Below are 24,416 nucleotides of genomic sequence, written 5' to 3'. Positions count from 1 at the left end.
TCCTTCACAGTGTCCACTCCATCACATCAGAAGCTAATTTGCTCTGGGTTTACACAGCACAACTGAACTGCTGAGCAGCACAGAGGCCCCATTCTCTGCTGAAAACTGTGTCTGCTTTTAATACAGAACTAACAATGCTAATCTCCGTAATCTGTGGACCTCTGTGATTTATCTTAATTTCAAGTTTTAGTCACCAATTTGTAAAAAAAAAAATGTTGTGGATTTGGTTTCCAGGATTAAAATGAATCTCTAAATAAACTATGATTAATAAATAAATTAAGCTTGTGTGCGAGTGTGTGTAAATGCTGGCACTCGCGTGCATGAATGCCTGTGTTTATGTGGATGAGTGCATATGTTTGTGCGTGTGTGCACACAAGTGCTACTATTTATGTCTCCATGTGTTTGTGTGTATGTGTGTGTGTGTGTGTGTGTTTATGTGTTGGTTTGGGGGGGGGGGGTCGGGGATAGAAAGTCCTGGTTTTAATGAAGTTCACAGCCACAGCAGGAAGAGCAGGATTTCTCAGCTGAATCTCTTAGATCCGGCTTTGAAAGACACGCTCTGACACCCAGCGTGAGGGCCCCTGAAATACAGCAGCTTTTGAAGTCAAACATCATTACATCTCTCAGTAGCCAGGGGGTACGCCAGAGCAGTGCGAAAACACTGAGCAAACTCTCCGCATTTGTACAACCTTTGCTTCCATGACATGTTTGTTTTCATACGACAGAAAACTGGAAAGCATAATCACACGTATGCCGTGCTTGGAAATATCTCCGTGGTCATACGCTTGGTGCTGAACAGACATTAAACAGCAGGCTCCAGCAAGAATATAAATTCACCACTGATACAATCACAAAGATTTTGTGACATTTAACATGTCTAAACTTCCCCAGACAGCTTGTCACACCAGACACAGAGTCACTCATTCCAGACTGATCAAGAGCAGGTAGTTTGAATGTGTGCCAGGAAAAGCCTTAAGAAGTGCAGTTGCATGCAATGATGCTAAACACACTGAACCATTTATCATAAGCTATGGGCCAGTCATTTAAATCTGAGCAGTAAGTAAGTAGTCTTCACCAACACGTTACACTTTGAAATCAGTTTTCAGTTCTTAAGAACAATTACACTGTTTTTTGTTTGTTTCATTTACTTATCTGCACTATGGTGAGTTTACCACAACTCAAAATATCATTAAATACTCTGCAGATAATCTCAGGTTTAATATATCAGGGCATATATAAAGATTTTAATTTTTTAATTTTTTATTTATCCTTGTTACCAAACTCATAAGCAAAGCTCTATAGATCTAGATGCATTCCCACTGCTTAATAATACAAGTATTTTTAAGTCTAAGAATTTAAGTCTCTATGCTGTTATACAAATACAATTTGTAACATTTTTCATTCATAAATTTATGTCTGCGCGCATCTACATCTTCCATGAATGTGGAAACTTTACTGTGTTATAATATAAAATGGGCAGGTATCCACATCAGCCAGTATGGCCAGAAAATATCACCGTCAATACCATCAGTCATGCCTAGATCGCATATTAACTGAGACATGTGAAAGCACAATTTGAATAACCGAATATCCTTCAGGAACATATTGCAAGCAGCCAATTCACCTTGCAGCAAAATTGTTCACAGCGATTACAAAAGGAAATGAAATAGGAAAAAAGCTCTCAATATCTTTCTTAATATTTTTCCATTTCACTTGCGTCTCTGCTTAGATGTTCTTAAAAACACTTGCTGTGATCATACACAATGCAATCCACTCACAGTAAAAAGCATCACATGCATTCCATTAAAACTTAAAGTACTTTATCAAAGTTCATTTTACACTGAAGAATGTACTGCTTCAAGGGCTGCATTCAACCAACATTAGCACTTTAATTCTTCATAAAGCAGTTTTCATGAATGGCGACTGTGAACATTTGTGATTACACTGCAAAACACTACTTTTTCAAAGCCAAAATGAAGGATAAATTCTTAAATTATGTGCTTAGGGACCTATACCCAAGGTGAATGACACAGCTTTCAGCTTTAATCTGCATCCATTTTTACAGCAAAATATTTACCCTGCAAGAACTCAGGTTGAGAGCCTTGTTGACGCGGAAGGGTAGCTATGTCTAATCGATCATTTTGAACTTCCAACCTCCTGGTATTCCAAGAACTCAAAAAAAAACAAAAAAAAAAAAACCATACCACACTGTTACTGTTGGCGGAACTATGGTTAGCAAAGCCAGCTTCTATACAATCATCAGCACGATACACTGCAAGTCTTCACGTCCATTCTGTCGACAACCTTGTCGTTTTGTCTTTAATAAAATATACACCTTCGCAAAGATGAAAGACTACTTTCGTTCCACGACTTTGCTGATTTCTAACACAAGATCAAAAATGTCTGTGTGGTTCAATTACTGTGAGGGCTTCATATCAGTCAGGCAGGTGTGTTAAATCACTTGGTTTTCATGGATACACACAGAGAAACAGTGGCTCTGATAAAAAATATTCATCTTCTCAGATGACATCTACACTCCTGCCCACACAAGATTTATGGGCAAGTCGCATATTGGTTGAGTGTGCTTAATTGCATCATTTAAGAATGAACTATACATAAGCTAAAAACACAAATAACCTCAATTATTAATCAAACTTCTGCAGAGAACAAATGCCTATTTCCTGATTTAGCAACACCCTGACAAATCTATGCTGGTAGGAAGATTAGTTAAATAGTGGGGGGGAAAAAACAGCCAGAGTTATTCAAAAATCCCTAATCTACAGGAGCCAATTGAATTTTATCTTGAGAATATTTTGCCCTGTATCAAGGCTGAGGGTTGCGTAAGATGGTAGACAAAGGGTTCATCGTAAAAGACCATAGACGGAGCAAAATATACAGTAGGCCACGCATTTTATGGTCAGGACCAACGACGTGAAGAATTAAACTGGGAACAATTTGAGACCTTGGGGTTGCAACGGTAGCTGCTCAGGGTTTTATACTGTGGAATTTTACAACGTGGAATGACATGCCTGGCTTTTTAATGACTTGATGAAACGTAGGGCACGTGCTAAGCTGCAGAGAAGGAATGATGCGGTGAGTGTGATATGGGAAAATGGAGGCACTGCGTGCGCTGAAATAATGACGGCAGCCCAGCATCCTTATCGCGCAGTTTCACTCCCAGTCAAAGCCTGGACCTCCATTTTATTTTTCCAGGGCAGAGGGATGTGGGTAATAATATTAATGACCATAAAACAGACGAAGCGTGGCTCTTATATGACGGCCCTGATTAACTGAGCCTGCCCAGGAAACAGGAAATTCAACAGAGGGATTACGCAGCGATACGGAGATGACCGCGCTGTGTTTGGGCAGCGGCAGAAAGGGGGGGGGGGGGGGGTCGGGGTGTGTCTGGGTGACTATAGCCTCGCGCAGGAGGGGAAGCGACAGCTCAATTGACTCTTCGGACCCCGAAAAAAAGGTCAAAGGGCGCGGAAGTGGCAGCTGATTAACTCGGTCAGCTGGGCAGCGCTCTGGCTAAGGGTCTGCTGCAGAGCACAGGCTTGTTAGCAGGACCGCTGGTGGAGGGGACTGAGGGAACGCAGCACCTCTACCAGCACCGCTACGCCCCAGCTCTGAGTGGTCACCACAGGCACGGAGGGGATTAAGGGGCTCAAAGAGTGACAGTGGCAGTGCCTTTTATAATGGTTTTATTGGCATGGTTTTATGCAAAGAAAGAACAATCCCCAGGAAAGTAATTAATAAGTGATTAAAACCTGGGAAAAAAACATAAAATTTCCCAATTTTCCCAAGATTTTAACAATTTCTTTTCATTTCCCATTTTACCGATCCATTTTGATGCAGCTTTTAATTTCTGACCATTACAGTATGTAGACCATGGATATATTTTTTAGAGCCACTGATACTGTAACCTAAAATGACATCAATAATCTACCAGAACAGAACTAGTGGAAAGAGTGACATGTTGTATAATTATGCAGCTTAGTTTACATGTTCTCATTTGAATACAAACAAATATTTGCTGTATCATAATAATATAATCCTCATTAGACCCGTCCATCAAACAGTGTAGGTCACACCCAATTTAATCATCTCAAGTCATCAATGTTATTCATGCCACAGTGAAGATATCCTGAGAAATGCTGCACACAGCCCAAAAGGTAAATTAAATGAAGGCAATGCCACTGCATTTTCAAAAGGCAGTAAATCTAACAGGGCGCTATGAGGAAACTCGTGCTAATCTCTGCACACACCACTTGCATGCAAAATTTCATTATTCGCACACAACATGCATAATGCACAAGAACAAGCTTTAAACTGAGCGACAGGAGTGAAAGATTGGCAGTGTATCTGACATCAAATCTCATTATATGATATTTCTATTTTCAGAAAAATATAATTTTTTAATGTGGGTCTTGCTGACAACAGGTGCCTCGCAAAACAACAACAAAAAGGTGGGAGACGGCTCTGTGTTTCTCAAACGCAAATTAGCAAACCAGTGGTGCCCATGAACAAACGTAACACTCATTTGTTTCTCAGAGTTAAGGACAAAATGTTGACTGAACCCAGGCCTTAAACTGGGAGTAAAGAGATTGATTTTTGACTAATTGGCTTTGACAGGCAGACAGAAAAAAAAACAGGAAAACTGTGAGGATGCAGAGACGAGCTCCGAGCCGGGCCATTATGAAAGCTCTCCAGGTGATTAACCCCAGACTGGGTTTCTCGCGAGCGCGGGTTTCGCGGCAGACAATCCGGGGCTTGTTCCGCGGAGAAGACAAGCTCTCATTAACTGGGGAGGAAGAGATGACCTCGCCTCGCAGCCACGGGACGCGCTGTCCGCACTGCTAATGAGGGGCCCCGACTTTCATCTACACAAACAGAGCAGAGCAAATACTGCGACGCCCGCTACCAACTGCCATGGTGGGGGGGGGCACACTGTGTCTAGTAGCGCCCATCATAAATACACACACATCACAGGCAGCAGTCCCCCGGAAAAAATGCCTGGTTAGAAAACCACCAACAGGGTAAACGTGTTGTTATGGTGGTGCGCACAAAGGCAAAAAAAAGGCTCAGTGAGCAATCGATTTTCCCTTGGGATTCCCACAAGGGAAGTTTACACAGTAGTGTGTGGCTATGCCACAGACAGCCAACATCACACAACTGCAAGGCACACAGACCAGGAGAAGTTCCCTTTGGATTCCTGAGTCTGGATTAAAATGTTCCTACAAAGTATTTTCACCAGGTTCAAACTAACAACTTGCGACCCTGTATACCACTGCTAATTTCTCTAGTATGTATGTAAGTGAGCCTGGATGGGCTGATAATTATGTACACTTATGTGCCTATGATGTTGTGACAAAAAATTCATTTTGATTGATTCCTGGCCTTGGAACTTTGTGACTTACATTGACCATCTAAAGACTTCCTGTGTTTACCTGTTCGCCATATGGGAGGAAAATGAGAAAACACTGTGAAAAGGTTGATAAAAAAAGAAGATATTTGGATTCAATTTTTCTGAACATAATTACAATGTTGCTGAAACTTAAATTCACTATGTTCAAACTGACTACTCTTGTTAAGTCACACTCATGAATGTGTAGGCCACTGCTAATTTAAGAAAAGAGCTTTCACAAAAACAAAACGTGGGAGGCACTCATTACACCAGTTTTAATACTTTAAAAACCTTGCACTGTTTCTATTCTTGCACACTTCTCGGGTTAGCTATCAGAAATATAACAATGTGTTTAAGGCCCTTCAGTTCCTTATCAATTCCTTTACTGGCTCAACAGAACACAAGAAATAAAAAGGGGCGTAGAGTTAATTTGGAAACATTCACAGAGCCATTCAATTACGCTGTACTTACACTCCAAAGGCACAAGATTAGTCACTTCTGCATGTCAGCTAATTTATCTGCTTACAGTACATGTCACAAATCTTCCTTAGACCTGATTTCAGGGATTTCAAGTCTTCCAAATAAGGACACTTACACGCGTACTTCACCACAGGAAGCACTTGAGGACGCAAAATGCTTCCTTGGTTACCTGGCCTTAGCAATTCAGACATTTCTGTCAGAGTTCACTCTGTCAGGGTTAATATAACATGCAAGGTGTTGCTGCGAAGGAAGGTTCCAGAATGTTGTGCATACATCATGAATGTGGATGCAAACCACGCATTAAGCAAAGAAGCATGTGTGACTGTAGCATGGTATGTTGAAGACCTCTAAATTTCACCTGTGTTCCTTAATGATCAGACAGTGAAGCAACTACTGTATTTTTTATCCAAAAAAAAACTATTAACACGCAACACAATGATTGGATCACAAGACTTAGCAGAGATTGCATGAGCTATTTAGAGATTAATGAGCAATTTGAGGAAAGAATAGAGACATTTACACTTATTTGTGAATCAAATTTAAAGAAAATGGTGCATGATTCTAGATTCTAGGTAAACTGTAATCCCATCTCAGTGCCCACATTTATATTAGTTTGGCACCGATTTCTTTTTGTTGAGTATATTTAGGTGCTGGAGATGCCTATTTTGCATAATAACATAACTGCAAGGTGAACACAAACAACCTTGCCGCTGCCCGTCGTTACACTCACATGTCACAACCACACAATGTCATCATGGGAAGGTCATTCTCAGGGCAGGTCAGAGTTATGATGGAGTGATGTGACCATGGAACCAAGGACCTGACATCCTGAGCTGACCCACTTAACCGCTAGGGTTTCATCAGCGCTATATCACCTGCAAACACACGACTCCACACTTCATGAATGTAATTTGCTCTCATGAATGTAAGACACCCATATGCAAATGGCATGGTTTATGAAGCTAGTACACATTACACATGCTGTCGATTTACAGTCAGGCCATTGCGGAGGGCTGAATTCCTGGCTCAAGGGAGCGCAACAGTGCCCCTAAATCTAAAATTCATACTGGTGCCGCTCGGTTCCCAGCCCGGCTCATCCAGGACACGGCACATTTTTTCTTCAGTAACTGAACAACAACAACTGCTCCTCCCTCTGTGGGATTAATCTGTCTTCCGCATGAATACCAACCTCCTCCACTCTTTGGGGACCGCGCGGTGCTTGGCTGTTCAAGGTTATTCTGCTCGGCGTTAAGTTGCAGCGGTAATGTATACTGCGCCGGGGTATTGCTCTCGCGCGCTGACTGATTACACGCGCCGCGTTCTGAAAACACGGTGTGTGTGTGTGTGTGTGTGTGTGTGTGTGCGCGTGCGTGCGTGTGCGCGTGTGTGTGTGTGCGCACGTGTGTGTGCGTGCGTGCGTGCGTGTGTGCGAGCGCGCCCTCAGTTTATTCCTTAATCCCTGGAATGGCTTCGCCTTCACACCGCGCCTCCTCCTTCCTTCCTGACAGCTGGCGAGACAAAGGGAGAGAGCGAGAAAGACGGCCTTTGTGCTAGCGCGCTACTCTTCAGAGATAACAAGTGCTCTCTCTTCAGACGTCCCGCGCCGCCATCCGAAAACGCTCGCGGGCCCCCACTGGCACCCACACGACGGGCCGGGTTCTCACTCCGTCCCCTTCAGGAAAATCGATCCAATTCCAAGGAATTAAGCAAGGAAATCAGCTCAGGTGTCCCAAAAAATTAGGATGCTCATCATTTTCAACAGCTGTAAGCTGTTTTTTTTTTGGTCTTGATTGTGGCCCCAGATCAAAAAATATGGTTTGATTCCAGCAAGATAACACAGGCAAAATAACTTTTCTCTTGTATAACTCCTGGTTTTTGAAAATGCCACTGAGATTCTGAAATATTTACATGAAATGGACAGTACCTATGACTGTTTTTGTCTTATTCTATCCTTTCAAATATGGCATGAGATAACCACAGTTACTTCTGAAGGCGAAAACCAGTAAAGTGCAGTGAAGTTTGACTTACAAATTTTGGCCAGAATATTCGATCAAACCTATTTTTTCACTTCTTGCAGAACATAAAGTTTCATTAATTACACTGACAGTGAACCCCACGACTCCCCCCATGTTTTTTAAGAAATAAAAAGGCATTAAAGAAACCGTTACTCAAAGCTAATAGACGGTTTACTGTGGACAGCTTGAATCAAGGCGCAAGTGCAAAGCCCTGAGGGAAGCCTAACCTCACACATAAACCTGTTTCTCGGATTCATTAAAACCAATTCCCCTATGCAGTAAAGCAGAAATAAATTGAACAGAAAACTCCCACATATTGGGCTTGGGCTACATTGGGCCTGTGGTTTCCCAGTTCCCCCTCACCAGGAATCTTGACCCCAGACACCCCCATTCATCGCTCTGGAAAAGAACTTGCAGTTTGTAGGACTAGCACATTTTTGCTGTGTTATAAGAGCAGGTTGAGCTGGCTCGAATCATCACCTCCATACTAGAACCTCATCAATATAAGATCCTGATTCATCAGAAGTAAGCTTTCCATTGGTTTATTTGCAAAAGACAACCCTGGAAGTTGGGGAATCTCATGTCATGTTGGAATGTCAACCTGGCAAGGCCCAGTACTGTAAGGTTACAGTAAGAGCCATGTGAGGCCACCTCACCTGTCTCCTCATATTTGTTGTGCACACCCCCCCCCCCTTCCCCCGCACCCCCAACTCCACCAATTACCATCAGGTAACAAATTTAGGATCCAACTGGCGTAGCAAAACGACTATAAGCACTATAAACCCCTTCTGCTGTCACTATTCTAATCAGGTACTAGATCTGGAGCCATAAAAACCTGAGATACTGGATGTTCTTGCTTTGACAGATAAGGTGCTAGCGACCTGTGAAGTCATTAAGACTCTGGTTTATGGCCGTTGTTTTGTACTGTGCCGTGTTGCGCGATTTCATGTTTTATGTCGTTCGTCTGTTCATGCTGAAGCCTCTTGGCCAGGGCTCCCCTGAAAGAAGAGATTTCTATCTCAATGGGATTCACTCTCCCCAAATGAAAATAAACCTGAGGGGTTAGAGCATGCCATTTCGCACTGTGTGATGCTGTTCTCTGTAGTCGTGCATTGTGCACTCTGATGTATTTACACTCCCAAGTATGAAAGGGGAATTTACATTTTATGAAACATTTTAATGGATAGTAAGGTTTTCTAATCAAATCTAGTCATACACCATTTCTGGCCTGCAAAACTCAACTCACCAAAGGCCATGGGGCATTTCTCAAGCAGTGCCTTGATAATGAACACACACGTACATCCAGGAAGGACTTCAAACTAGAGCGAGCAGATCAGACTGCAGAGCAGTTTGTCCTTAACCTCTATCTACCTAAGTGCAGAGCTATAATCAGTAGAAATGCTAAGGGAAATCACACAAAACATTTGCTGCACAGCACTACCGTCAATTCAGTGATGGCTAATGGCATCTTGGTGACGCATTCAATGGTACCTTTGTCCTTCACTTTTCATTCTCAACTAAATGAAAGTGCTATGCTATTTCAATAGAAATATTTTTTTTTTTCATTCATTCTGGCAAGAGCTGAACTTGCCTAAATCAACTAAATTGGAAAAAAAGACTTTAAAGTTAACGAGAAATGTTGACAGAAACTACACCTTAAATAACTTATTCAATACCCCATACTTGCATGTACATGTATACTGCACGTGATGAATTTATCAGGTGTGAAATGAGTTAAATGATACACTAGATGTACAACAGAATGTGGACACCCCTTCTAATGAGTGTTTTCAGCTATTTCAGCCACATCCATTGCTAACAGGCACATAAAATCAAGCATACAGCCATGCAATCTCCAGTGACAAACATTTGCAGTAGAATGGGTAGTACTGAAGAGTTCAGTGGCCTTCAACGTGGCACTGTCACAGAATGCCACCTTTCCAACAAGTCAGTTTGTCAAATTTCCTCCTTGCTAGAGCTGCCCCAAAAGATCACAATGCGCAATGCCAAGCATTGGCTGGAGTGGGGTAAAGCACATCGCCATTGGACTCTGGAGCAGTGGAAACACATTCTCTCTGGAGTGATGAATCACACTTCACTATCTGGCAGGCTGACGTATGAATCTGGGTTTGCGGAATGCATAGTGCCAACTGTAGTGGCCCGGGGCTGTACTGAGGACGTTTTTCATGGTTTGGGTTATGCCCCTTAGTTACAGTGAAGGTAAATCTTAATGCTGCAGTATACAATGGCATTCTAGAGATTGTGCACTTCCAACTTTGTGGCAACAGTTTGCAGAAGGCCCTTTCCTGTTTCAGCATGACAATTCCCCCACGCACAAAGAAAGGTCCATAAAGAAATGGTGTGCTGAGTTGGGGTGGGGTAGAACTTGACTGGACTGCACAGAGCCCTGACCTCTACCCCATCAATCATCATTGGGATTAATTGGAATGCCAACTGCAAGCCAGGCCTTACGCTCAGAAATCAGTGCTCAACCTCACTAATGCTCTTGTGGCTCAATGGCTCCCCGTTGCCATGTTCCAAAATCTACTGGAAATCCTTCTCAGTAGAGTAGAGTCTGTTACAGAAAGGGGGGGGGGGGGGTCCAACTCCATATTAATGCCCATGGTTTTTGAATGAGATGTTCAACAAGTGCATATGGGTGTGATGTTCAGGTGTCCACATACTTTTGGAAATGTAGTGTAACTGGTCTAACGATATGGGTTAATGATACTCGTACCAGTCTTAATATCAGCAACCACGGCTAAAAATGAAGAAATACTAAACACCCTTTTTACTCTTTTTCCCCCCAATTTTTTCACTTCTGAACAATCACAGAGAAAGAAGTATTGAATGTGTGTAAGTGTGTGGTGTGTGCATGGTTACCGTTTTCCTGTTTGGAAAGTGGTGCTAAAAATCCCATTTAGATCTTCCTTTCCACTGAAAACTATGTAGAGCACTGTATCTGCTGTATTCTTAAACTATTTGTATTTGTGAAAACCATTTTTTCATAAACATAAAAATTCTGAGACATTAACTGTAGCCAGTGGTGTGAGTAACAGTGTGAGACATGCCATTAAACAACATCACTGAACATTATTGAATGGGATGCATTTTAATTTCATTTCAAGCCATACATACTTTTCCATTTCGTCTACTGCTTTTGCCTCCTTATTTGTATTCTGGGCACTATTTTTCTGCCAGCACAATAAAAAAACAGGCTAACAGGCTCCTGCTCCTGAACCTCATCTGCCTTGTTGATGGAAATGATTTGAAATAACTTGTGACCAACATTCTGAATCTTCCCCTTCCCTCTCTTGGTCCAGTGTATTTAAGCATTGCAATGCACATACAGACAAGTACCTTCTTTTCACAAGAAGAGTGGAAATTTGTCATGTACTTACCTGTGTGAGATTTAGGCACCTTTCAATGCTTCAAATAATAATCAAGAAGGTGGGTTCAGCACAAGCATAGACTTTTGAAACACCTCACTATATGTTCTTGTGTGTTGTGTACTGTATATGATTACTGGCATGTATCACAATTCTATGTGTGTTGTTTATTATGTGCTCACAGTTCATGGCACTCGTAACCTTTACACATTTCATGCAACGAGATCACAAAATAAAAATGGAACGCTAAAGCTCTTACCCGGGGTGAAATTGTATCTTGCAGAAAATCCAATGGCCTCCAGTTCACCGTCTGCAACAAATTTTATCCACAGGTACCGACCGCTGGACCTGACGTACAACGGGCTTTCCTGGCCACAGTAGCGCCCTATTATCGGAGAGAAGCCAAAAGGACCGTCCCGAACTTCGATGTGGTCAAATTTACACTCCCACGAGGGTTCTATCGAGTACTTCTCATCAAAGTACAGGTCGATGCACTGTTTGGGTGCAGCTGAAATGGAGGAGACATAACAGGTAAGGCACTGAAAGGTAAATCGGATAAAAACATGATTGAATATGATTACCTGGTTTTACTCAACACAGTTTGAGTTCAAATGATTCTATTTGAAAAAAAGACATTGGGATTAACCGGACCCATATTACATTACATTGCAGGCATTTAGCAGACACTCTTATCTACAGTGTCTTACACTTTTTTACATACATATTAGGTTCTTGTTGATATCATCAGCATAAAATGTAGGCAAAAATAAATATGCTTCTCACAATGTAGAATTCCACTACTCAGCCTGTAAAAAAAATTGACAGTTGATTCCATAGAAACATTTTTACATTTGTTTCAGGTTAACAAAAGTGGACAAATATAACAAACTTTATTGAACAGATTGATTGACTGCTCAAAGGTAACTTTTTTATTTGTTACTAAAAATTACATCACCAACTACATCTGGTAACTTATTTAGCAATATAGTACCTTATGGGGATGTTACGTTTTCATATTGCTGTTGTGAGTTCAATTCATAAATTTGAAGCTAGAAGCTTGAATGGAATACCATTTAATTAAGCATAGATTCACAATTAGCAACCTTAAGATACCATTGACATCATTCCCCATGCTGGGTAACATGAAGCTAGAAGACAATGATAGAGAATATTAATATATCCGGGTGGACATTCCACAGTTTTCTCTACAGAAATTCTGCAATGTGATCTTTATATCTGCATTCTGTAGAACATCAAGCCTTTTACTGAAAAGAATAAATAACATATGATATTGTGTCATGAAGTTCACAGTTCTTCCTTGTTGTCACAAAACTGTCCAAACATTTCACAAATTGCTGATTTTACAACAAAAAAATGATCCCATACTAACCGTTTTAGAACAAATTCGTAGTACTGATAATGAATCAGAAAAGCACTCGAGTATGGTAATACATTACACATTTAAATAAGCTGAAAGTAATATGCTATCGTCTATCTATGAAGGAGTGCATGGCCTAATGTGTCTTTGCATTGCATAATGAGTTTTCCCTTAAGAGTTGGAACACAACCTTAATTTTCTAAGTTTCACCTTTAAAAAAGTTCACGTTCCATTTAAATTTCACTATATATGGCATAAAAACCCAAAACTGAATAAAGCTAAAGTAGAAATATGTTTTCCAGTGATAGCAGTGACGTGTTTACAGAAAGCCTGTATTTACCTTCAAGAATGTAAATGCACTCTCGCTCTGGGGGGTACTTTTCGGGGTAATTGGGAGAAGTGAATACCCCTCCTTCCGGTTCTTTTACCCAGGTACCACACTGACCTGCCGGCTGCACACCGGAGTTGTTTGTCACTGCGAAACACAGAAAATTTTAGCTTGCATCTTGTTGCTCACAGGAAACGCCAGCAGAGTTAAAATGGCAGAGGTTACTATATTATTTTGCGCATGGAAGGCCGCCTCCACTGAATATTAAACATTGTAATTAATGGCGTATCCCACGTGTGAATGCTTTATTCATCTTCTTAAGCAACATCAATCAAAACAACAAGCATGAATTACAGTAGCAGACGTCATGGCTACTTGCAGGATGGTAAATCTGAACAGACGGATGCATTACCTGCTGTCTTTTTCGTTGCCCCGGACAACCCAAGTACGAGGAGACTCGCAATAACTGCGACAAAAGACGAAAGGAAAATTGGAGGAAACAAAACTAAAGAGGTGTCTCTCTTCGGTTTTCAAGAGGAGAGCGCAGTACAGGCAACTGAGCACATCGATGATGTCTACAGGGGAAGCCTTATTTACAAAATCAGTTCCTATCAGTTTCTTTACAACATAGGTTGTCCTGGGATTTATTTTTATTTATTTATTTATTTATTGTTGCTGCGCAAATACATTTGAGTGCTAACATACTACTTAACCAGTCTACACATTTCCAAGGGAAACTCGTATATCATAATTATACAATGCTCAAGAATAATGGTCTCTCACTGTATCCCCTATTGAGGTGATTAAACCCACTGAACTATACAAATGTGAAACTACAGTGACAAATACTTTAGATTAACCTGGATGAACACAAAAATATTTTTTCCAGACTTTGTATTAGACATTTAAAATGTTCCAATTACACATAAGCGATTTAGGGAGATGAACAGAACGTACATTATTCACTAATGCGTATAATAACACGTTGTACAATAAGTTAAATAGCAAAATGTGGGTGTTATAAAGGATGAGACACCTTTGCAGAATGAATTAGCAAAAGCCTATCTAAACTTCTACCATTTGTTTAAATAGAGGTCAGTCTGAAACTAGCCTATTCAAATAGAAAATGACAACTTCTCTCCTACATAGATGATTTCATTAAAAAATGACTGATTTCATTTTTCCGGTCAGCTAGTAATACAGTACGTGTAAGGAAGAAACGGGAACCTAAGACGCCGCATGTTGTAGCCTATTCTCTGTTGACGATGTTTGTTCATCGACCACACGGGAAAAGAACACTGGGTTTACAATGGAAACGCTAGACAAACGGTGCGCTCCGTCCGTACAGCACTACCCGAAGCTTTAAAGTGAACATGTGTAATAGTTTAACGAACTGAAAAGGGACACTCACCGTGAAGCAACCTGCGCCCATGTACCATGTCTATTCCTTTGACAAGGGACTTCAATCTCAACTAATTCCATTTAGATAGGCAACACTCCCTGGTGGAAAGGCTTGATATACTGAGAAATTTCAAAACTGGATAAAAGAGATCATTTTAACAGCACCTGATATGTATAATATTACAGATAATCCCCCTGGCAAATGGAAAATAAAGTTATGTGTAAAAATTCAGCATTCCAGGATAAGAAGAGACAATTAATCACCGGTTTCATATAAAACTGTAACGCGTCTAAACATTCGCCTGATTCCCATCCAAACGTTCCCAAGCGCTGTCGGTGCCTTCGATGCACTGATGGGATTAATAGGTCCGTCATCAGCGTTCTCTAATCGCTCCACCTTTGCAATCTTCTAAAGAAAAGATTTATAAAAGGGGATTTGGTTATCCTTCTTCAATCCCTACGTCAGTAACGATCCCTTAAAATCGAGGAAATCCATTACGAACAGGTTTCTTGATGGTTTTATTTACTCGCAAGAGACACAAGTTCGACGCTCAACTCGAGACGCACAGGTTCGCGTTTATTTCGCTCCTTTTCTCTGACGATTGACAGCGAAGCAAAGCATCCTCTCTGACCGGCCAGCGGTTTTCGCTAGCGCAGTGAATAACACGCTACCGCTTCCCTTTATCAGTTGGTTAGCCCGCGCATCCTACTTCTCTGGATTTTGGGAGACATAGGGATAACCATAATATGAAACTGGCAGAAAAAAAGGATTGAAAAAAAAATGCAATTCAGAATTTAAATCGCGGGATCCCGTTGGGACAAAAAAAATACTATTTTCTAAGAGACGCAGCTGTCCAACACATCAGATGGGCAGCATGATGAAAATATGAAGAGAATGGTCAGGATGAAAAAATTGCCCGCATGGAAAGGGAAGGGGGGGAAACACGAGGCAGTCTGTAGTAAAAGCCAAACTCGCACGTATTCAAAATCGATGGACTGCACCTGCACCTAAAAATTCACGATGAAACGCAGTGGGCTAGTTTGTGGTTAAAATCAGCTGAAGCATCATTAGTAGATTAATTCTGAAGTAAGACAGCAATAGCAGTTAAGTCGGCTACCGTACTGATTTATATTCTTAGAAACTAACAAAATATACAAAAGCTATATAAATTTACTTGAACGTGTCAACAGAACGTAGGCCTATAATAGTCAATAATACTCATAAGTTTGCATTTTTGTCAAAGCAAACCATTTGACACATTCTTTCCAGTCATCATGTGCTGCTATGTTTCTCATATTTCATTTTTGCATAAATTAAAATTACTTGATGTTTTCTGCTGTAAGGTAAAGCAATTTTTATCGCGCTTAATATTACTTTAAAAGTTTTCCTATAAGCAGGAGCATATATATACAGATTACAAATCAAAGGAAATACCAACAAAATTGTCTTAGAAGGGTGTTGGGATACCACAAGCCACCAGAACAGCTTCAATATGCTTTGGCATAGATTCTACACGTCTCTGGAACTCTACTGGAGGAATGGAACACCATTCTTTCAAAATATATTTCCTCATTTGGTGTTTTGATGATGGTGGTGGAGAGCGCTGTCTAACATGTCGGTCCAAAATCTCCCATAGGTGTTCAATTGGGTTGAGATCTGGTGACTGCAAAGGCCATAGCATATGGTTCACATCATTTTCATACTCATCAAAACATTCAGTGTCCTTGGATGGGGGCATTATAATTCTGGAAGAGACCACTCCCATCAGCATAGAAATGTTTTATCATAGGATAAAGGTGATCACTCAGAATAACTTTGTATTGACTTACAGTGACCCTTCCCCCGGGGACAAGTGGATCCAAACCATGCCAGGAAAAGGTCCCCCACAGCATAAAAGAACCCTCACGGTATGGGTCAAGCATTCAGGCCTATACCGTTCTTTTGGTGTACGCCACACATGCACTCGCCCACTTGTGAAGAATATGGTGAAGGATGACTCATCTGACTATATAAGTTTTTTTCAACATCTCTGTCAACCATTGCGTATGGTTTTTGCACCACTGAACTCTCAAATCTGCATTCATCTTTGCAAGGAGGGGTTTATGCACTGCAACCCTACTATAATGTCCCTCTCTATGTAGTTGTCAAAGTATTGTTCTTGCTGACAGTTTTATCATGTCCTACATTGACATTCGCAGTCAACTGAGGAAGAGTTGCTCTTCTGTTTTCCTTACATATCACACTAAAGCATGAGCATCACTGTCATCGAATGTGTGTTTCTGACCACAACTTCCAGCCTTATTTACTGAGGTCTTTCCCATAGATCTAAACGCAAATGTCACTTTAGTCGCTGTTCCTATTGAAACACAAGCCAGTTGAGCAGTCTGTGTGACTGAAGCTTCTGAAATCTGTGATCCAATAATGAGCCTTCCTTCAAAGTCATTTAGATATTTTCCTCTTGCTATCTTGATCCAAAATTGTGGTCAACTGGGCCTGCTCAGCATTTTTATACATGCCACAGAGCATGCTAGGATGTTAATTGCTCAACTGTATCATGTAGTACAACCGTATGGAAGCATCTGCATTCCTTATGTTTCTTCACTCATGTATTTAAGGCTTTCCTTTAATTTGTCACACACATTGGTTCACAGTAAAATGTTCAGTGTTAAATGAATGCTTACAGAGTTCATACAGTATGGTCCCAATAGGATACAAATATACTCTGGTAGAGTTGAATTAACACTGGACATTTTCCTCTGTAGGGCATAGGGAGGGCAGGTTTTTGATGGATAAGGGGATCTCCCGGACTGGCAGACATTGGCTAAACACTGTATGTTGGCTCATCATCTGTTCCATCAGTGGCTTATGAGTTTATGAAAGTGGTACGTTTAGATTAGGTGATTTGAACTGAGGGATGTGTGAAGTTTCAGGCTGGCAGGAAGCTAAATGTTAGTTGCTCCACACTTGTGTTGAATGCAGGTTTAGTGCGGGTTTGTGTTGTGTGTGTGTGTGTGTGTGTGTGTGTGTGTGCGTGTGCGTGCATGCGCACAGTTTATAGGCTCACACATCTATCTAGGGATCAGAGAACATTGTATGTAGGAGAGTTAGTCATGAGACCTAATTAATTCAGAGTGCTTTTCTGCTTTGTGTTCGTGAAACCCAGTGAAGCCTATTTTCCCCAGAGCTCATTTGAAATAAAAGTGGGATTCTCCACACATACTCCTCTGTCTCTAACATTTTTGTATCCATTTTTGAAATACATGGAGCAACAGGATAGCTTCGTCACACTACTTAGTCTACAGTCTAAATGAATTACAGATTTTCTTTGTGGATTCTCATTATGAAGAGAACTTTGTTTCATCCTAGTACTCCCAACAGGTACCAGATGTCAATTATGATCCAAGTCAAATGCCAGAAGCCCTCCGTCATGGTTGCTTGAGAATTACCCAGATGGGATGGGGGTACCATAAAAAAACCAGGGCACATACTGGACTTGGTATCATAAAAAATACATTACAGGCATTTGACAGACGCTCTTATCCAGAGCGACGTACAACAAAGTGTATAACCATAACCAGGAACAAGTATGACGAAAACCTTAGAGAGAAGTACCGGTCCAAGTGCAGGGAACAACCGCATAGTTCAACTTGGACCCTAAAAGTTAAACTGTTTAACACTAACACAAACGAGAACAGCAACAACGCAGTCTATGCAAAAATACAAGTAATAGTTAAGACAGGTGCATTAACTAAGTACAAAACAGCTACCTAGTTACAACCCTAAGCTTACAGTCATTTACAGGGAGGTAGGGAGGGATGGGGAGAGGTGCAGCCTGAAGAGGTGAGTCTTCAGTCGTCGCTTGAAGTGGGTCAGTGTCTCAGCTGTTCTGACCTCCACGGGGAGGTCATTCAACCATCGTGGGGCCAGAACAGACAGGAGACGTGTTCGGGAAGCGCAGGTGCGAAGAGGGGGAGGTGCCAGGCGTCCTGAGGTAGCAGAACGGAGGGGTCTGGCTGGCATGTAGGGTTTGAATATCTTGTGGAGGCATGCTGGGGCTGATCCCTTGACTGCCTGGTATGCTAGGAAAAAATAGGGGCATATGCTGGACTTGTTCCATTTTAAAATGTTCATATTATCTCTAAGACACTTGCAGATGGAGCTGGCCCATCCTTAGGCAGGTCTGTAAGACATTCATTTGCAGTCACAAAAATTGTACGTCTGCATCAGCATAAACCGCATCGGTGACTGGGGTCAACATAAATGGAGCTGAAATGCATTCTGCCGGAGGACAGCGTTTTGATTTAGTCTTAATACATGATGGAATCGGGTATGTGTCCACTGAGCATTCCTGTCGATTTAGAGGCGATGGAAGGTTCCGGTAAAGACGGCGTTATGTGCTTCTCCGGCCTCGATAGTGGTCCACAACCAATAAATAAAAAAAGCAATGGAATCGTGACAGCTGAAAACTGACAGCTGATCACCTAATGACTGCTGTGACACTTTTTAGGGGATTTCACCGGGGGATTTTCCAGGATGAGACTAAATGATTAAGTCAGAACAACTGGCTGCCCCAGGTGTGTGTCATCACACAGGTGGAGTGATTGACACACATCCCTCCACAACTATCTCCTGATAGCTTCAGAGGAATTACCCGCAGAAAGGTCCTCTGTCCAGTTTTAATGCCACACAGTTTACAGTGGGATTACAACCCTGGCCCTGTCCAGGGCTAAAGCAGCAGTTGGCGAACAAGGCCCAGTGCATTTTTGACCAATTCTAATGATGATTTAAAACAGCATATTTATGGAGGATGCCCTTATTCCAGGGGCCTTGCACAGCTGCATTTATTTATATCAGTGAATATTTGCTGAAAGAACTCAGGTTAAGTGCTTGGCTCAGAGGAGCAATGGCAGCGAACCACCTGGGAATTAAGCCTGCAACCTTCTGGGTTGGGTGATTTTACACCACACATTGCTGCCAGAATATACGGGGTAATATATTTGGATCATCCAAACTGACCTCCTGAGAGTTAGTCACATAAATTCTCTCTGCCACATGCCCCACTGCTATTGCATGATAACAGCAAATTCCAGGACAAATTAATCTTTGGATTTCATTTGCGTGACCATTTTAAGCAGCGCCACAAAGATACACTTGATCAGGATCGAATCATTTCTTCTGTTTTCTGCCCATTTAAATCATGTTGTATTTCCTCCAGGGGCACAGAGAAGATGCAGAGTAAAAAAGAGGGTGAAATTTTAAAAGGCCTGTTTCTTTTTTCTGAAAGAACAGCCTGTGCCCTGTAAATGTGCATTTATAGGCTGATGTGCTCCGAGTGAAAACAAATTTACAACTCATAGCTAAAATTTCCAGTAAACACTGTTTTATTGATGAATATTGCTTGTTCCAATAGAAACAAAACAAACACAATAAAAAAAAGATTTAGGATTGAGGTGTGCATTGCAAGGAGGCTTTTAGTGGTGTCACATACAATTTACACGACTAAAGAATAGCAACTGTTGCATATACATTCATTTAGGCATTTAGCAGACACTGTTATCCACAGCAAGTTACATAAGCGTAGTTATGCACCGCACCCAAAATTAGCAGAAAATTTTTTCATGACCACACATACCCAGCCACTCCCGTTTTTCATCCACTCCACCTGGGTAAAGGATTTAGGAGATTACTGTAAAGTCCAGAACATCACGCTTTAGGAAAAGCATATACCATGAGGAAATATGCTTTTTAAATGCCTCACAACAGCACTTAATGACATGGGACTGAGCAATAGGATTAATATTTGAATCTACCTGGCACTTTGCTACTCATGCAACCAACATGTGTGCAATCATTTTAATTGATCTTTTCTGCTTCAAGTGCTTAAGCATTTATGATAAGCGTATCCACTTATTCTATGCGCAGGGTTCTAAGGGAGAGGTTTGTTTCATGAAACTAGGATGTGTCTGCCTTTCTATAATTTATGTTCTGTGGGCACACGCTGACAAATTCTTAGCAACTGCTACATTGATGTGGCAATAAAGCGTTGAATTGAATTCTTAAAACGTTTAAGGCAAAAAGCATAGCTGCTGCCATCAGTGTGAACACATAACCTTACAACATGACTGTAAGTGTCACTGAAGGTGAAAGAGCAAGATTGAGAATGTAGCGCTTTAAGTAGCAACTGGGTAAGAGGACAAAGGGCCCGGATTCACGAAGACCTTTAGCGTGTGCAAAACCTTTTAGCACACAAAAAAACCAATACCATGACCAATGATTGGTCATGGTATTGGTTTTCGCACCAATCATCGGTTGTGTAATTAGTTTTGAGTGTGCTAAAAGGTTTTTGCACATGCTAAAGGTCTTAGTAAATCAGGTCCATGGTGTTATAGGTACCGTAGAGCTAATAAAATGTGTACTTACTTACTTACGCCTGGCACCCCTACTGGGGTATAGGCCGTCGACAAGGGACCTGCAGAGTTCTCGGTCATTAGCTTTCTTTTCTATCTGATACCAGGTGTATACCAATAAAATGTGTGGTGCTATGATGTGTGTTGGTTGAGCCAAGGCACAGTGTAAACAGGTGTGTTTTCAGCCTGCAGTGGAAGGCAGGCAGTGACTCCTGCTGTCCTGACTGCAGTGGGGGATGGGGGGGGGGGGCATTCCACCACTGGGGGGGCCTGAGTAGAGAAGAGACATGATCGAGAGGAGGGACTCTTTAGGAACTGGGCGATAAGGAGGCCAAGGATGTTGAGCGGACTGTAAAGTTTGAGAGGTGCGGTTCTTCTTGCTGCGCCACAGACCCGAGACTAGAAATTTTTTATGCATTATCCTACAGGCACAAGAACGAAAATACAACAACAATTATCAGGAGGCTTATTCGACAGCCAAAAAACAGCACAGATAAATCAGTTTATAGCAAAGTCACCGTCGCATGCTCAGATTAGATTCAGAAGCTAAGGAGGGAGTTGTGGGTGCTTGCAGATAAATTCAGCTTCCTGCTGGCTCCTATATCTCTGGTGAAACCTCCATTTTCTCCCTACCAGATGATTGCCTGTAACTTCCATAATAAAGAAACAGATGTTTTTTTGCCCCCAGAGATGCACAGGTATACACATTCAAACACATGCACACATGTACATGCAAATACATCTACGCGTGTACAAGCACATGCACTAATGCACATTCAAACAGTGGTACATATGCACTGCAATACATGTACGAACAAATAGAATCACGTGAAATATCCTTTGTAATGAAGTTTGCACTTCATTGAACAAAACACTATGAAGAGACTTTGCATCCTGACTGATTGCAAATATTTGCGTGCTTCCTAATTGGTGCATTAGCCAGCTGTAATCTGCAATTTCAAACACTCAGCAGTTTTAAATGTGAAAAATGCTTCATATTTTGCCCTGGAATCTTTTTAAATCCCCTGATGGACAGTCATGAGGACAGCCATACTACATATTTATATTAAAACAGTAATATGAGAATGATGGCCTTCTGACACCTATATTGTGACATCTGAAAGTCTATCTAAAAACAACCACATCCTCATTCATCCACATGTGGCTGGAGTTGTCTCTGCGTGTGTGTGTGTTCGTGTGTGTCTGTGTGTGTGTGTGTGTGCGCGTGCAGGTGTGTGTGCGCATGTGCCTCTCTGCGCCGTACGTTTGCGGTCACGCTTGTGTGCGCCAGTTTTAACCAGTCAGCTTCTCGCTGTCACCATCTCAGAGATTTGTAGTGTTAATCCCAGAGTCCCTGGCTGCAAGCCGGCACAGACCTGCGCTGCATGACACCCCTCCGCCTGCCCTCCCCTCAGAATGTCACCCCTCCACCCCCCCTCCCCAACAAGCCCACAGGTGCTGTGGGAGTCACAACAGCGCAACACTGCATAACCACAAGTAACACACTAAGCCCTAGTGTTGTCTTCATATTATGCATGCACTCTGTGCTCACAGGGTGCCCAAAACGACGCACCCGCACAGGACCCCCTGTGATAAAGCCTCTTCATTGAATTTCAGATCCGAGATCAATATTTTTCATCTAGAAACATCCCGTCACTCACCAATAAATCGATGTATAAACTGTTTTCCTACTTAACAGTTCAGAGAGACTTGTGTTTCTTCAGGCTACACCACTCGTTTTAACTACAAAATGCAAATCATAATTGATTCTTTTGCTGTGTAGATTTGTGGCGCTGAACTTTGATTATGACTTCTGCTTTCATAACTGCAGGATTAAAATAGACTCATAAGACAATCTTTGTACCCTGATGGAGTACTGCTTTAATAAAAATATTTAAAAATCAGTTTTACACACACATAAAAACTGGCTTAAAATATAAGATGCATGTTAAATAGACATTAGTCAGTGTATTTTACGATGCTTTGGTATATTTTCTGCATACATTATCAAATTAATTCAGACATAGGCGTAATAATGATTCACCTTGTTTATGTATGCGCAAAACCACTTGCTATACATTCATGGCAGTGGCAAGAATGGACTGTTTCTGTGACAAATCAATGGGCCTACAAATCAGTGTGCATTGACTGATATCTGAAATGTATTCCTCCGTTTGTAGGTTGTGGAATTAAAGACTCATGAGGGCAGGCACCTTCCATAGAGCGTGCAGGGTCAGGGGGGTTGGGCTGGTGGCTGGGGAGGGGAGGGGGGGTGATGTGTCATGTGAAAATACACATCACTTTTCCTCTTCTCTTATTAAGGTGCATGACGCCGTGACCTCACTATTGATTTGCAGCTTAACCAAGCTCCTGAGGTAGGCTGAGGTGGGGGGGTTGGGGGTTGGGGGGGGGGGGGTGGCGGGTCAAGGCTACCAGCGGGCTGAGGGAGCCACAGAGTGCTTTATATGTGAATGTTTAGGACCTCAGACTCCGGCCAGATGGAAGCATGGGCTGGCCTTAGCCTTGGATGCCTACACCTCTCCCCCATTGTGACTGCCCCCCCCCCCTTCCCCTCCCACCCCCCAGCCCCACCCCCCCCCAGCAATGAGATCTCAGATATGCCATCTGAGAAATGCAGTTATTCACCTCTGTATTTCAACACCCTTCTCCAACCAATTTCTGAAAGGAAAAAAAAACAAAACAAAAAAAAACTCTAATGCTAATGCAGGCATTATTAAACAGATGCCAAGAAGATGACCGCATTCAGTCATAATGCACTGCATGGGGTAAATATGGGGGAGATATCACATTGTGGAGAATATCAATGAGAATATGAACTCATGAACTCAAATATCACATTGTGGAATTTTCATTTTGTATTAATCTTGCGCAGTAATTGTACTTGCGCCCATCAGGTCTACAAATACTACTCCAATAAAGGTGCTGGGACATGCCTGTACTACTTCTAATTCATCCTTATTTTACTGGCTCTCTGCCAATAAAGGGTGGCTGAAAAATGATGAGAAAGGCTGAGAATACCAGAGGCATGATCACATTTTTAATAAAATCAATTATTTGCCCTTTTCCAAGAACTTCATAAAAAATGAGATTCTCTATGCAAATTAAAAAGTGAAATTTGACCTTTTCCTCCTCCTTATTGTTAATTCACTTGTAAGTTAATTTCATACTCACAGTGAAACTTTCAAGAAATGCATCCATAGAAAATGTCATGAGATCATGTAAATACTGTATATATATATCACAAAAAGCAGACATGTACGCACAGGCACACACACACGCACACGCACATACACACACACACACACACACACACACACACGCGCTCAGGGCCTGAAATTAAAACCCACTCATCTGCCTGTTAAATGTGCTGAGAGATTCCCGCAATTTTGCCACAATTTCCCTTTAACACTCAAATCGAACTGGACCATTTCGCTTAGCACATTCCAATTTCCATTAGTGTTTGGAACTCAATGACCCAGCACTAAAAAAAAAAGAAGAATATTCCATGTAGACTGTAGATAATGTTCTACACACGACCTGTCCTTGGAAATGGCATTCAGCGATTGCCAAGATGATCATTACCTTGCTA

The 24,416-nt window shown here is 41.7% G+C and overlaps 1 protein-coding gene across 5 annotated transcripts in view; it reads right to left on the bottom strand.

Annotated features, from left to right (window-relative positions):
• The window catches only part of LOC135260837 (neuropilin and tolloid-like protein 1), a 45,063-nt gene extending 29,799 nt beyond the window's left edge, over positions 1–15,264 (bottom strand). For 2 of the 5 annotated variants that reach the window (XM_064346458.1, XM_064346459.1), the window contains exons 1-4: positions 14,409–15,225; positions 13,410–13,463; positions 13,010–13,144; positions 11,551–11,799 (exon numbers count right to left, since the gene is read on the bottom strand). In XM_064346458.1, the coding sequence (XP_064202528.1) occupies positions 11,551–11,799; positions 13,010–13,144; positions 13,410–13,463; positions 14,409–14,436 (466 nt within the window). In that variant the 5' untranslated portion in view covers positions 14,437–15,225. Of the gene's footprint in view, positions 1–11,550; positions 11,800–13,009; positions 13,145–13,409; positions 13,464–14,408 lie in introns of all 5 variants that reach the window. The other 3 variants (XM_064346463.1, XM_064346462.1, XM_064346461.1) reach the window with 3 other exon arrangements.
• Positions 15,265–24,416: the final 9,152 nt, after the last annotated feature.

Source organism: Anguilla rostrata, chromosome 8 (assembly GCF_018555375.3).
Source record: "Anguilla rostrata isolate EN2019 chromosome 8, ASM1855537v3, whole genome shotgun sequence".
Classification (NCBI taxonomy): Eukaryota; Metazoa; Chordata; class Actinopteri; order Anguilliformes; family Anguillidae; genus Anguilla; species Anguilla rostrata.
Note: the sequence above shows the minus strand (reverse complement) of the source record. Positions and strands in the feature narration are given on the sequence as shown.